This window comes from Rattus norvegicus, chromosome 2 (genome assembly GCF_036323735.1).
Source record: "Rattus norvegicus strain BN/NHsdMcwi chromosome 2, GRCr8, whole genome shotgun sequence".
NCBI lineage: Eukaryota > Metazoa > Chordata > Mammalia > Rodentia > Muridae > Rattus > Rattus norvegicus.
In genome coordinates, this window is record NC_086020.1 from 135,719,661 (window position 1) to 135,734,308 (window position 14,648).

At 35.9% G+C, this 14,648-nt stretch overlaps 1 protein-coding gene across 2 annotated transcripts in view; it reads left to right on the top strand.

Annotated features, from left to right (window-relative positions):
• The first annotated feature begins 1,509 nt into the window (after nt 1-1,509).
• The window catches only part of LOC120093152 (rho GTPase-activating protein 20-like), a 33,417-nt gene continuing 20,278 nt past the window's right edge, over nt 1,510-14,648 (top strand). For both annotated transcript variants that reach the window (XM_039103671.2, XM_039103672.2), the window contains exons 1-7: nt 1,510-1,645; nt 3,459-3,642; nt 5,899-6,048; nt 8,097-8,138; nt 9,308-9,389; nt 11,704-11,781; nt 12,554-12,617. In XM_039103671.2, the coding sequence (XP_038959599.1) occupies nt 3,524-3,642; nt 5,899-6,048; nt 8,097-8,138; nt 9,308-9,389; nt 11,704-11,781; nt 12,554-12,617 (535 nt within the window). In that variant the 5' untranslated portion in view covers nt 1,510-1,645; nt 3,459-3,523. The remainder of the gene's footprint in view (nt 1,646-3,458; nt 3,643-5,898; nt 6,049-8,096; nt 8,139-9,307; nt 9,390-11,703; nt 11,782-12,553; nt 12,618-14,648) is intronic.

Sequence of the window (14,648 nt, forward strand, 5' to 3'; positions counted from 1 at the left end):
GGAAGTGGGAGGGAAGGACATAGGGAGGGAGAAAATGGGGTTTAGGGCCAGGGGAGGCAAGTTCAGGAGAGATGGCTAGATGGCCATGAACACGAATAGATAAAGTCCTTCATCATCATCATAAAGTGTGAATTTTAAACCCATATCTTGCTTTTCCGGTGTTTGAATATCCAGCATTTGCTTTGGTGTGAGAACTGTGCTCTGATGATGCCAAGTGGTCTTGGATTTTGTTACTCCATTTACTGTGCTTGCCTCTACCCAGGAGGTTGTCTCTGCTGTTAGCTAGACTTGCTATCTCTGACAGTAGCTTGACCCTCCTGTAGGCCTGTGTATCAGCACTCATTAGACCTATTTTCATTAAGCTGGATCTCAGAACAGAGAGTTCTACTCTCAGGTGTGTAGGTGCTCCTGGTGACTGGATTTCAGCTCTCAACACAGGCAGAAACCTGAAGGGTCCTGCCCCTGACTGCTCCTAGATCCCTGTGCCCGGGGGGGCACAGATGACACCAGGTAATTTCTTCTTGGGTTGGGAATGTGGGCAGAGAGTAGTCTCCTCTGAGTTCTCAGGAGTGTCTGAACTTGTGAGGGTCTAGCTCTCTCCACCATGGGATTTGGATGCAGGTAGCTGTGTAACCAGGCACAGGCCTGACCAGCAGTTTCCTGCAATTGACTGCTTCTATATTCCTGTATCCAGAGGCAACATGCAGTTTCCTCCTGGGCCAGGGATGTGGGAGAGTTGGGCAGAAGTGGCGGTCTCAGAACTGTCTGAAATTCTGTGTGTTTAGTTCTCTCCACCATGGTATTTGGGTGCAGGGAACTTGTGGGTCAGTTCAGTTCAGTTCAGTTCCGGGTAACTTGTCAGACATTTTTAAGTGACAAAATTTTAACTCTCTTTTGGTTCATTTTTTCTAGTTTCTAACACATGCTGTGTACTTTGAAATCTATTTTTGAGTATTTGAATATTAATTCAGATTATACATGAACTACTTCCCTGACATATGCATTTATTTTCATTATTTATCACAAAATTGAATTGGTATTGTGAACCTATCTTGATATTTTTCTTTGAAGAATTTGATGACAACCAATGGCGGCTGTTCCTCGTGACTCTGTATCTCTTGGGTGTTAAATGCTTTATGAGTAAAAGCTATTCTCTACATACTCATAGAAAGTTATATCATGTTTCTGACAGAATGATATTCACTTAATATGTTTTAATATCCAAATTGTATGAGCAGAGTAATGAAACAAGCCAAACAATAGCTATCAATTTTAGCTTTAGAGACAGAGCATGCATCTGTCTCTATATTCTATCTTTCAACTATATAATGTAATTCTCATATACCTATGCTTAGTTGTGAAACTATGTTATTCCCTACAAACTCTTACTGTTCAATAATTATTAAAAATGTAATCTTTGAAAGGCACTAGTTATAAGGAAAGGCAAAGCATGTGGAACTGTGGGAGTTGTCAGGAACCTTAGAGTGATGACATCACAGTACACCTTCACCTTGACAACACCGGGTCTCAGACTTCAGTGGTTTTCCTGCTAACTGCAGTCACCAGTTTGGTGTTCAAGAGTAGGAAGGCGAAATAAAATTTCAAGTCTATTCAAAGGTTCTCCCTTCCAGGCTCCACTGAAAAGGTATTTTTATAACTAATTTGATTCTCATGATAGACTAGTAGAATCAGGAGGTGTTTTCTCAGTCCTCCCTTTAATATGAACTAACTCTCAACTCAGCAGGGGTCTTTTGAAAAGTTACTCACTGTAACAATGTCAGTACCAGTCTTCTTTAGAAACAATGTTATTATGTGAGGAGTGATATGCTTTGATCAGGTAGGAGAATGGTTTCTAGAAATCTTTTTTAAAAAGTATGCCCAAGTGATGAGTGATTATTATGTTTCAAAATTTAAAAAAGTGATCAAGGACTCTCTGATTTCCTCAAATTTTTATAGTTTCCAACACATATTGTGTTCTTTGTCATCTGTCTCTGGGTATTCGAACATTAAATCAGATTTAATAGAAACTAGTCCCCAGAAAATATTTCTCTTATCAGGAATTTGAGTTTGTATAATTTTTTAACATATTTTTATTTTATTATTTGAAGTGTGTGAAGACAAAGATTGGCTTCTGTATCCCTTTGATGCTTTGATTCTCAGAGATACTAAATACTTACTATGTAATTTTTGGTGCCTCTGGGGGCACCAATGGAAGGGGAAGCCCTTTTCCTGCCAAGGTTGGACCCCCAGTGAATGGGATTGTTGGGGGGAGGGAGGTAATGGGGGTGAATGGAGAGAACACCCACATAGAAGGTGAAGGGAAGTGGTTAGGGCAATGTCAGCCTGGAATCTGGGAAAGGGAATATCATTTGAAATGTAAATAAGAAAAACACAATTTAATAAAAAGGGGGGGTGGAGAAAGTTGGAACAGTTTTTGGGCAGAATTATAGTCCCTTAAAGTAAATTTATATCATAAAAATTCCAATGAATGAGCATTTCACAGAAGGTTAGTCACTCTATTATTACAGGGAAGAATTTCAATATGGATAAGAGGAAACATGGCCAGAGAGGTTGGAAGGTTCTGAGTAGTGAGAAAAAGGTAAAAGATTTGGTATGGACAATGCTTGGTAACGGAGAAGGAAGAATATCATGAGTTAAACATGAGGATAACTTGAGTAGGAGAAAATTTAAATTCCTAAAGGTGGAAAGGAGTTCTATAGTTCACATAGCACACATGATAGAGATGTTTGGAGAGATACAGGAATCTAGGTGGAGACTTTAAAATGTACAAGTATTTTCACTTCACAGAATCTATGTTGTTATCCTTGTAGGACACACAGGCAGGAGGGAAGGGAAATGACACTTTATCTGGAAAGACCAATTGAGAAATATTTTTTGGATGCTGGAGTATTTGATTATATTTCTGATTTGACAGTGATCTAATGTATTATAACAGTTTTGAAAGCTTAGCTGAACCTCAGGATCATGAAAGCAGAGGCCTTTGGCTTGAGTTGTTTAGATTAATACAATTGTATCTTCAGAAGACAATAAATGCCAGCTGCTCATGTCTAAGTTTTCACCATTCAAGACAGTGTGGGGATGAGACAATCACATTAAAAAGAAATTTCTGAAGGAAGCAGACATATAAGCCAATACAGGCTGTTCACATATAAAAAGCAGTATAAAATTAAGTCTGTTTTTTTAATTTCTTACTATCTTTTTCATTAGCATATAATTTATGTTAAGAGTTACAATTATCTTGTAATGTCACATTTGTATTTATTTTTTAATTTTATACATATATACCATATATTAACTGTTAGCATTACAAATGTTTTATGCTATTCCTCAGAGCTCCTCTTTCAGAATTATTTACTGTGTTTTAACATCATGAATACTTTAAAATTTAGTATGAACATTGGTCTAATAACTTACCCACTGTGTTTTTGTTCTTTTAGTTGGAGACCTGTATCAGGAGTACTGTTAGTTTTTATTCTATGTGGAAACCCTTGTGAAGGAAGACATGGGGGAAATACATCGAACCTTGCTCTGTCAAGGCCCTGTGGAACTCACAAGTGGCAGGAAAAGGAATAAAAGATATCTCTCCTTATTTGATGATGTTTTGGTTGTGTCTACTAACCTGTGAGTATATACAACAAGCGTTCCTTACTATGAGAGACTACACTTTAATCAGCCTTTTTTGTACAAAAGTAAAATATTATTTTTAAAATTTTGTTTGAAATAAAACATTATACTTACTTCATTACTTCATTATCACAACTTCTTTTTCCTCTACTATGGTTGAAATTTGGTGGACACTTGGCTACTCATTTCACAAATTGTTTGGCAAAAAGTTTTAGGCATTTTTAAAAAATGAATTATTTATCCTGCTCTTTGAATCACAGTAAGAAGAGATGTACAAGCACATGGTAGTAATTCTAGCATTGTTAACACTGACTTAGGAGTATTGAAGCTTTTCGGGACATGTGGACTATACAGGGAGACATGTTCCCAAAATAAAGTATTCAAAATACAAGAAGCAGGTGTCCTCTTGCTTGTTGTTTCCAGATTTACATAGAAGCAAGAAGAGAAAGTCCCAGATTATGAGTGTTGCACACAAGGGGCCACACATGTAAGCCTCTTGACCTCATAGATTCCAAATAAGTATGAAGAGGCAAAAAGCAGCTCCTATCCCTACTGACAGCAGCTATTAATGAGGGGAAACGGCAGGCACCGAGTAGTTCCTGGTTGGTGATTCTTCACATGCTAACGAAAACTGCTGTGATTAAATGAGGCCGTATACATGGTTGCATTGTAACTTATAATCATGGTGGTGTTTTCTGGAACCACATCACATATCTTTGCTGGCCATGATTATAGCCTTCATATTATTCTAGAATCTATGAAGCTGGTATTGACGTTATCAAGTAAAAAATTTAATTTTTGTTCGCCTTAGTTCCTATATGGTTTGGAACACAGACATCAATAGTATAGTTTATTCAGTTTAGGGTATAAAATTTTTGGTCATCCTTAAACAATATTCCTGAAGATCTACTTCAAAATGTGAGAAAATAAATTGTTCAGAAGAGAATTACTCTGAATGATTCAACCAATTGGGTAAATTTGGCTTTCAACCCTCATTAGTAATTGTAAGTTCCTTGCATAGAAAATGGTAGTTCGTATCTGATTGATGCAGAATCAAAATAAATGAATGACCTGGCTGTCTATCAATATGTCTATCCTTCTTGTTATTTCTGATCAACTCACCTTTGGTCCACAGTTGGAAATACATCTTTTTAAAAGACCGCAATTGACTCATTTGAATTAAAAATATGTATATACCGATACTGTGCCTTTTAATTGTAGTTTGTGTGATTTTTGAGAGTAAAGAAAACAAAATGTTCTTGAAAAACCATATATTTGTTCTATTTCACCTGAATTATTATAATAATTAAAACTAATGTGAGATTGCCATTCAAATTTTCGAACGAGCATTATTAATTTCATAGGAAATGATTGTCAGTTCCATTTTCAAGGTAGATTATCTCTTATCAGACACTCGAATCAATGATTTTAGGTTCACATATATGCTCATATATATGTAAATGTACATATACAATTAGATGTCTTGAGTTTGAAAGAAAATATAAGTACAAATGTGTTATGATTGAGACATGTGTTAATGTTTGTGTGAGAGTGTGCAAGTAATTTATTATTTTTATGTTTACATGATATGCTTCTATTTTGATTGTTACCTGATACATTAGATAGTGTGGGAAATCATTCCTGTAATATCCTGTTTCCAAAATTTTACACATTTTGATGTTTACAATATGTTTATATAGGATTTTTGAATCAGGGTTTATAATTGTGTTATATTATCTCCTGAATCTGAGAGAGGCAGAGTTAATTTCCTCAATTTTGGACCAACATAATTGGTTAAAAGTGTCAAACGCAGAATTACAAACCCAAATTCACACACACATACATTATTAAATGTAATTAGAAAACAAAATTTTAATCACTTTTTTTGATATTATGGAAATGAATCAAAATGTTTCCAAATTAACAAAATTAAGGGAAAAATCTTCAAACACATGGCTTTCTAAAAGTGTCCAATATATAATATACCTAGTATATTCATTCTAACACTCTCCATTCAGAAAACAATCAAGCTAGGACTATTTGTGACCAATGAGAAGCTTGTGTCCACTGACTTCTTTCAGTACATGCTTAACTGAATTTCATCTACCATGGCTACCATGGCTTGAACTGTTCCTGAGTGATAAAATGGAGGAGTCCTCCTCTGCTCTGGAGCAGGAAGAACTAGGTATTTCTACAAGCAATTCCAACTACAGTACAAATCAAACTAACAGAGATACCTGATTCTCTTTCTAGGACTAAGAAAAAGTTTAAGATAAAATGTATCATCCCACTGAATTATCTGTGGGTGGTGGATGATGAGGAACTTGTCAGGGCAAATAAAACCTGTACTTGCAAGACCATCTTCTTCTACTGGGCCACTGGGAATGCTTTGGCCACCTTTCGGTAAGTCCTACAGTTAGGACCTGTATTCACAAGAGGATAGCTATAGAAACTGTGGGCAGCGCATTGCTTTGTAATTTATAGGTTAAACCAATTAACCAGAATTTGTGCAAAATAAGAATTCATTTAAGTCTGATTGTATACAGGTTGCTAACTCAACCTCTTCTATGATGATCCTAGTTTGTCTATATTTTCTACAACATACATTTCATGTGTAAGCATATTCCTTAGCTTTTGATCTGGGTTTTTCACTAGGAATCCACAAGATTCTTGGGGCAGAATGGAGGTACATTGTCTTCGAAGAAGGATGTGGACAAAACAAGCACTTACTATGGCCTCCACATTCTTTTTCCCATGGTATTATCTAGGATTTGAAAGTGCATAAATTGATTTATCTCCAATAATAATGCAAAATATAATTATTTTGACCAATATCTCCAATACTTCCCAGTTAATTTCCATTAAAATAATATTTAATTGAATAAATAAAAATAGTTCTTTATTGAACGCTCAAGTATTTGAATGTCTGTGTAGCAGAATATCACTGATGTCTAATGGTCAACAGACAAGTATAAAGGTCAAGGAATATGGTTCTATCGGTCAGGTAGATCACACACACACACACACACACACACACACACACACACACATGCAGGCACACACAGGCATGCAGGCACACGTACATGCATGCGCACATGCACACAGACACACTACCTTATATTGCTATGTTTTAACTTTATGGCCAGGCTCTTCTAAGCCTTCCTCAACTACCATTCCCTTTTTCACACTCCCAGCCCAACACCTCAGAATATGCCCTCAACTTTGTTTGCTTAGTTACCATAGTCCTAGTTCAGCACCCTAAATCTATCCTCAGCTTAATTATATTTCTGATGTCCTGCCTGCTCTCCAAGGCCAATTGGGGAAACAGCCAATGGCCAATCCATCTGAGATCTCACAAGGCTGGTGACTCCCTCTGTAGCATGGTGAATTTTTTTCTCCTCCCCTACATCTGGTAGCCTTCCTGTGGTAAAACTGGAAGACCTGCCTCTTCCACTAAGCACACTGGCCATTATCATTGGATGAAATGTTAATAGTAAAAACATGAATGTGTCCATCTTTTTGCAAGTATCAGTCCATAGTTCCACAGGAAGTTACCAAGGTTATCAAAATGAATATTTAGCTTGAGTTATGAATGTTAGAACCATGTTAAAAGGGAGAAGAAAATTCTGGGAATGAAAGATCTTTGCAGGATGGATAATCATTTTCAGAAAATGGAACAATGTATACAGAAGGAAAAACAATACCTGACAGTGGGTTGTGAGCATGGGGAAGAGGAATAGTGCACAGGGAAGGGGTTGCTGTTTGGATAAGCAAAACTTTGATCATCAGGACAATGTTGATGACTGTAAGACACTGAATATCAATGAGGTCTAACACATTCAGCATGTCCTTTGCAGTTTTAAACTTTTAGCCTTGTGAGTTCATTTTTAATCCAACTTCAATTAGAGGATTACATGCTACAGTTTCGTAGTTGTGGGCTTATTATTAATTTGTACCAGGAGAGTTAATGTGATGACTCACACAAATGAAGGACCACCTGTCTTGTGTCACCAATTCTGTAATTCACACAAGGAAATTAATAATATTTTTTTCTTAATAGGCATTCTCTCTGGACCTGATCTGTCATATAATGTGAATAATGTAACCTTCCTATGCGAACCTGACCTCACACTAAGAGGGCATTGTCTTAACTATCCTTTTATACAGATGAAACTAAACTAGGAATAATTGTTGGCCCAGTCATGGTCACACTGCTCTTGGAACAGAGTCATGTCTTGATACTCCCAACTAGTTTCCACACTTAGATTCTACTTCCTGTCATACAAGTGTTCCAGTTAAGCATGTCATTCAGAAGGGCAGTTGCATGAAGAATACAATCTACACTTGCACTCTCATGATAGCCATTGTCTTTTAGTACTTTTCTGTGTAATAATCTTAAAAGTCTTAAGATTGTCAAGACTCTAATCTTGTTTTTCATTTTAACATTACAGTTCAGAAGAACAGAAAGTGCAATGGTATACTTTCCTCACCAGGTAATTTACGTGTGATTATACTTTAATTCCATACTGACAAGGGAATTAGAGTTTGTGCTTCATTTCATTTTTAAAAATATTTTTGATAGGTTGTCTCCAACTACTTTGTTGACCAGATGGTCACTCAATATTGTGGTCACTCAATATTGCTTTAGATTCTCCTATCTATCACACATTTATTTAATTTTGAGGATGTTCTGGCTTCAATGTTGTCTCTTTATATTGGAGTAAACAGTACTCTTCAGTCTTATTTTAATTTCAACCCCACAGAACTTACTCTACCATGTACATTCAAACCATCTGCTAATTCCCTCTTTTAGGTAAAGTAGATTTTAGGCTTTTCCTTGTGTATTTGTCACAGAACATTCTCTAGAGTCACAGAATTTAAGGACTGTGCATATTAAAGGACTCATGTGATGACCTTCTTCTATAGTCCCACTAACCCAACAGTGAGCAGCTGTGAATTGAAATCTAGTAGTTGTTCAGTCCGTGAGGATAGTTTATTTCACCTGGTCTTCTGTATGAACTGGAATCCTGAAGCAGTAGATGTCAACAGATATGTTGGCAACTAATTATAAACAGGCAAAGAAGAGCGAGTCTTCTCTCAATGTCCTTATTTAGGCCTCCAACAGAAGGATTTACTCAGATTAAAGGTGTGTACGACCACCCTTAGAACAGAACCTTGCTTTGTGGCAGGCTGACCTTGAACATACAGATCCACTTGCCTTAATTTCTAGGTATTAATCATGGCTGTGTTTTACCTTGCGTTGTCCTTTATGGCCACTGTGTCTCAAGATCTCCATGTCAAGATCAAGTTAGCAGCCTGTGTGGTCTTGCCTCAAGATCTTGGTCACAGGTTTGCCCTCTGTTTCTGGATTGTAGTTCATTCCACATGTACTCAAGTTGAAAACTACTTTGCAAACAAAATGTCCTGAGGAGTGGCTTTGCTTCCTAGATCAATGTGCTTCCTAGATGAAGCTGACCATGTCTTTGTTCCTGAAACATTTTTAAATATTCCCTAATCCAATAATGCATATTGCTGAACTCATTGTCTTGTATTTAACACTAAGAATGTATTTAACAGTTAAAATATTAACAGTCATTTTCTTAAAATAAGCTACAATCTTTTTAATTTTACTTTGTTGCTTGTTTTTATTGCATTTGAGCAGATCCATCAGTGAAGCCAAGAAGGGGATCAAGAAAACTTTCCCACTGCACATATTCCCTGAGGATATCCAAACCTGTGACAGTGTACGTGAATACAGAACCAAAAACTGATAGTTCAAGTTCATGACTAGCGGTGAGGCAGGCAGTTTGTAGAGTAATAGAAGACGGAGACGTAAGAAGTGGGTGGAGGTTAGAGATAGTAAGCATTTACGTATATGAAAAGCAATAAGAAGGAAGATTGTTCCACGTGCTAATGCAAGAAAAAATAGGAAATAATTTTTCTTAAATGCCTGAAAATTAAGTGAGGTAGTTGCAACAGCATACATTTCCTGGGCAAGTAATAATATTGGAATTAAATCGCTTTTCCCCTGAGTTCTTACTGCTTATATTTAAACATATATTGTTGCTCAATTATTATGTATTTTAAAATACTCTTCTAATCAAAATAGTTCATATTATATAAGATAATCATAAACACATTTTAAACAATGCCAAATATTATCAAGAAGTATTTTGCTCTGCACATGCACATTGTCGTAACATTTGATCTCTGTACCACTGTCCTCTGCCCTTTCTGTTGTTCTCTCTGCTCCTCATACCTGCTTTGGAAGGCCCGCTACATAATCAGGGCTCTTTATCTCATATTTATTTGAATGTTCAAGGCATAGGCATATTTTTTCATATAACTTCTGTTTAGAAATAATTTTTATTTACTTACCATTTGTGTGTGTGTGTGTGTGTGTGTGTGTGTGTGTGTGTGTGTGTGTGTGTACACTGCTTAGGATAAAACTCATGACCTCACACAGACTAAATAGTAGTTTTATTGTTGCATTACACACATAGCGATTAAATAATTGTCCAATTTTGACCTATTTTTATAATTGTTCTACTTTCATTATTGGGTTTAGTGCAGATTACAAATCTACCTGTTACGTAGCATGGAGAGCATTGAAGACATTTTCTAGTGTAAAGCAGAATAGACTGTGGCTCAGAGGATCAGCATGTCTCTGTCTTTCATAAATGCTAATGGGTATACAATGTACCTAGAGTTCAATATTCTAACATTTCACTGTTGAAATTGCGTTAAACTTACCAAGTTGTATAAAATAATCTCCACACAATTAGATCTTCATACTTTCTAGGTTAAATAAAGCAGTAATTAAATATAGCAATTTCTAGCCAGTGACCTAAGTCAGAAGAACACTCAGTAGCTTGGCTGAACCTTATGTGTTCTCAGGACACGGAGGAGCTGAAAAGCCGAAAGTCTTGTAGGGAAATGTTCTCTTGCCTCTGCTGCTTAATTTCAGGAATGGCAAATTATCAGCATTACTGACATATATTTGAACACACACACACACACATATTTAGGGTAATATATTATGACCAGTGGATTGAACACAATAGATTAAAACTCTGTGAAAGACATGGCTTATGAAGTGTTTATCTGGTCTTGGTTCAAGGTTGTTATGGATAGCGAGGGAGCACTTGTCTGTTTTATATATAAGAGATTGTTTCCTGGACACAACATGTATTGCAGATAGCTGATACTATAAACACTGTCTTCATAAAGATATACCTACCTACTCACTGTCATACACTATGATAATGTATCAGAACTCTAGGATATCAGTGCTATCAGATTGCTATGATTTGATTTCATGCTTGGTTCTTCTTGCTGTCTTCCTAGGTCTCTGGAGATGATTCTAAATGTGAGAGGCAGTAGAGAGCTAAAAATATAAGCACCTTGCTTGTTCTTGGAAGTATTAAGTCATGGAGAATATCTCAAATATTCATTTTGGTTTCTACTTCTATCACCATTACATATTTCAGTACCATATATCTGTATATCATCCAGCAAAATTCAAAGCATGAAATGAAGAGAGTTCTAAATCAACTTTTGTTTGTTTTGTTTTCATTTTCTTTTATTTTTTGTTTTTGTCTTTTGATTTTTTTATTTGCTGCTTCTATTTGTCCTGATTTTCCTAAAACTGCACACATGCTGTGCATGAAAGTAAGGCTGTAAAATGTTGGAAGTCTAACAAATGTTGGTGGAAGAAAAGAGTTGTGTTCTATCTTAAATGCCCTCTGCCTTGTCCGCTGCCATAGTATAAGAGTATTAGGGTGTGGAGCTCCTGCAGTCATGGTTACTCAGTCTTCCTTTATCATATACAACCTGGCACAGCTATGTTTTAATACCAACTGCCCACAGAGTTAATTTTGTGATAAATATGTTACAAAATCTTCTAGAGTTATCTTAAGGGAAGAAATCAAGATGTGTAGTCTATATTAGAGCATTTATTACAGACTGTAGATTATAAGGACTGTTTAGACAGTAACTAAATTTGTAATCATGAATTTCCATTTTATTTGACACCATACTTCTCTGTACTTTTCATAGTCTTTATGTGTAACAGCAACAAACATGGATACTGTGAATGATATAATGGAGAAGTTACTACCAATGATAAGAGTGCATGTAAGTTATTTTCAAGTTATTTAGAGTTAAAATTGAATTTTGTTTTTGAGATCCACATATGTGCAAATGTGTACGCATATGAATAATACCAAGGAAACTTAATCATGATACATTTATATATCATATTTTACAATATGGTTTTGGAGCTAAAGGCATCTAAGATGTAATATTAGACTTGAGAGGGTCTTTTTTCTTGAATTTTTCTAAGTGTTTTTCAATGCTATTGAGCTATACTTTACTATCACTAGACAATTAAGACATAGAAACACATGTAATAAAGTGGGATTAATTGGTCGTATGTACACATCTGATATAAAGGATGCCAATCTTAGAGGTAATAAGATTTTTGTTTCTTTTCTTCTTTCTTTTGTTCTTTACTTCTTTCTCTTTGTTAAAATTTCATAGCATTTCTTTTTTGATATATAATTCCTCTCAACTCCCATTGCATCTTTTATTTCTTTGTGAGTGGAATTGTGAGTAATTTGGTAATAATATTGGTCTTGGTTAGTGTTGATGGCTGAATGCAATTTCTTATTCTACTGTGGATCAATAGAGCATGGGTAGTCCTTCAGGTAGGAAAAGTAAGTACCCAAGGTTTTTTTCCTGAATCAGTCCTGATGGCTCAAACCGGTGGTCAGAAAACAAATCATTAATACTTGTCCTAATGATTTCCTTGCTAGACAGCTAGAAATTGTAAGTAAATAAAATCACTAGAATCTTTAAGACTCTTTTGTCAGGTTATTTGTGACATTTGGTTCTTTTTCGCTCCCAGAAAATTGAAGATTACCAACTTTGGTTCAGTCCTGGCCACAAGGAAGCTCCAAGAGCACTCCAAGGTAAGTAACAGGGAAATCTAAGGAAGGACTAACTGAGTTCAGTGGTCTAACCCTGAAAGCTCAATATTTTCATCATTTATCCTTAAATTTGAATACACATTAAAACAAAATAACTAAATATTTCTTTCATTAAATTCCTAATTAATAACTTTAACATAGCCTTCAAGCACTCACATTATAACATCTCATGATGAAAGATACAGAGATCTGACAAAAAATAACTGAAACATCTGTGCTTTTCACTTGAGAAACATAAGTTTTGAAAAAAGAAAAACAATTTTTTGATATATTTTTTCTGAAAAAAATAACTGAAAAAAAAAGGTTGGTAATCATTACAGAAAATGCTACTAGTCTAAGAAATATCTCCTTAATTCCCAGTATCCATGTGGTAGCTCATTGCACTCCAGCACTCCAGTGTCCAGGGATCACATACCTAATCTGACCTGCACAAGAATCAGGTTCAATATTGTACATGATATACATTGGTGCAAAACAGCTACAAACAAGAACGAGTCTAAAATTAAAACAAACACATTCAAAGAACAATTCAGTGTTTCTAAGGAAACTGCGTTCACAACGTGTGTGTGTGTGTGTGTGTGTGTGTGTGTGTGTGTCTGTGTGTGTGAAGATTTCTCATAAGCAAAAGAAATTTGGCAACTTTAAAAGTATTCTGCTTATTCCAAACTGTGATTCTGTTTCATAATGAAAACGGTGAATGTAGACAAATCCCTGAATCCATGTGAAATCTGCATTTCCCATCTCCCTATGACCAGCCATCCCCACTGAATGAGAGATCGTATTCAGAATGTTGGAGATATCCTGGCTGACCTGCTCCTTTTTATGCTGCCTTTTTTTTTTACTTCTCACTAAGTTATTGCTAAATAAATAATACTAATAATATGAACAGAACCATTTGGATAAGATTTAAAATTCTGAGATCATCAAGTATATTTCCAGATGTGATCTTTTAAAAGCTAAAGAAAAGGTGAAGTTCTAATGCATAAAATGACATTCGGAGAAGTGACAGTAACAATATCTTTGGAGACCAGAGAACATTGTTATTCAAAATGCTCTCATGTATCATGAAAGAATCTGTGGAGATATTTCTGTTTATTTGAAGGAAACTGAAACTGGACTCCTGTTATTTTTCTTCAATATTTATTTTCAGTGTTTTAATACACTAGATAATAAGCAGTGAAAACGCAGCCCACACACTGGACTTTATTTCCCTTTATGCAACAATGTATTGCTTCTTAGTCCAGGCTGGTAAGCAACGCTCCACCCTCACTGTCCTAAGTAAATGAACATGGAAAACACAGACGTGTGCCAGCATCATCCGAGCTTTTCACTTTGTATAAGGTGGACCCGAGAGCACTACTCAAGTCAGTGAAAAGACAAATGCTGAGTGGCACATTGTACAGTAAATTCACTGAGTATCACCTTGATAACATTTTAATTCTGACACTTGGAAGAGCTTTGTACATCATGAGGCTTCAGAAAATCTCAGGAACTTAACTTTCCTGTTTCATTTCTGAACATCATTTTGAATGTGTATTTCAACCCACAGTCCATCCACAAGTATGTATCAGTCATGTCTAGATTTTCCCATATTGATCCTTTGGAGGGATCTGGAGGCCTTTCATTTCAATGCTGCTGTGAATCTTTCTCTGATTTTAGCACTGACATTGTGTCTGAGGCAAAAGAAAAGAGAAACCAAGCCTTTAATCATATTGGTGATACATCAGAAATGGACAAATCCAAGCTTTCAGACATCCTAGGAAACCATATCCACAACACAGCACATATGCTCTAATATTTCGGTAGAGAGTCAATAACGTAAAACAGGGAGAGCACCTTAAGCACCTGGATTAAATTCCTATTTTGTATTGTCCAAACAATCTAAAAATGGTGTTGCGAGAAAGGAATTAGTCTTACTGCTTGTGAAAAACACGCATACACACACACACACACACACACACACACACACACACACACACACACACGTTTTGTGATCTCAGTTTCCTTAAAGAC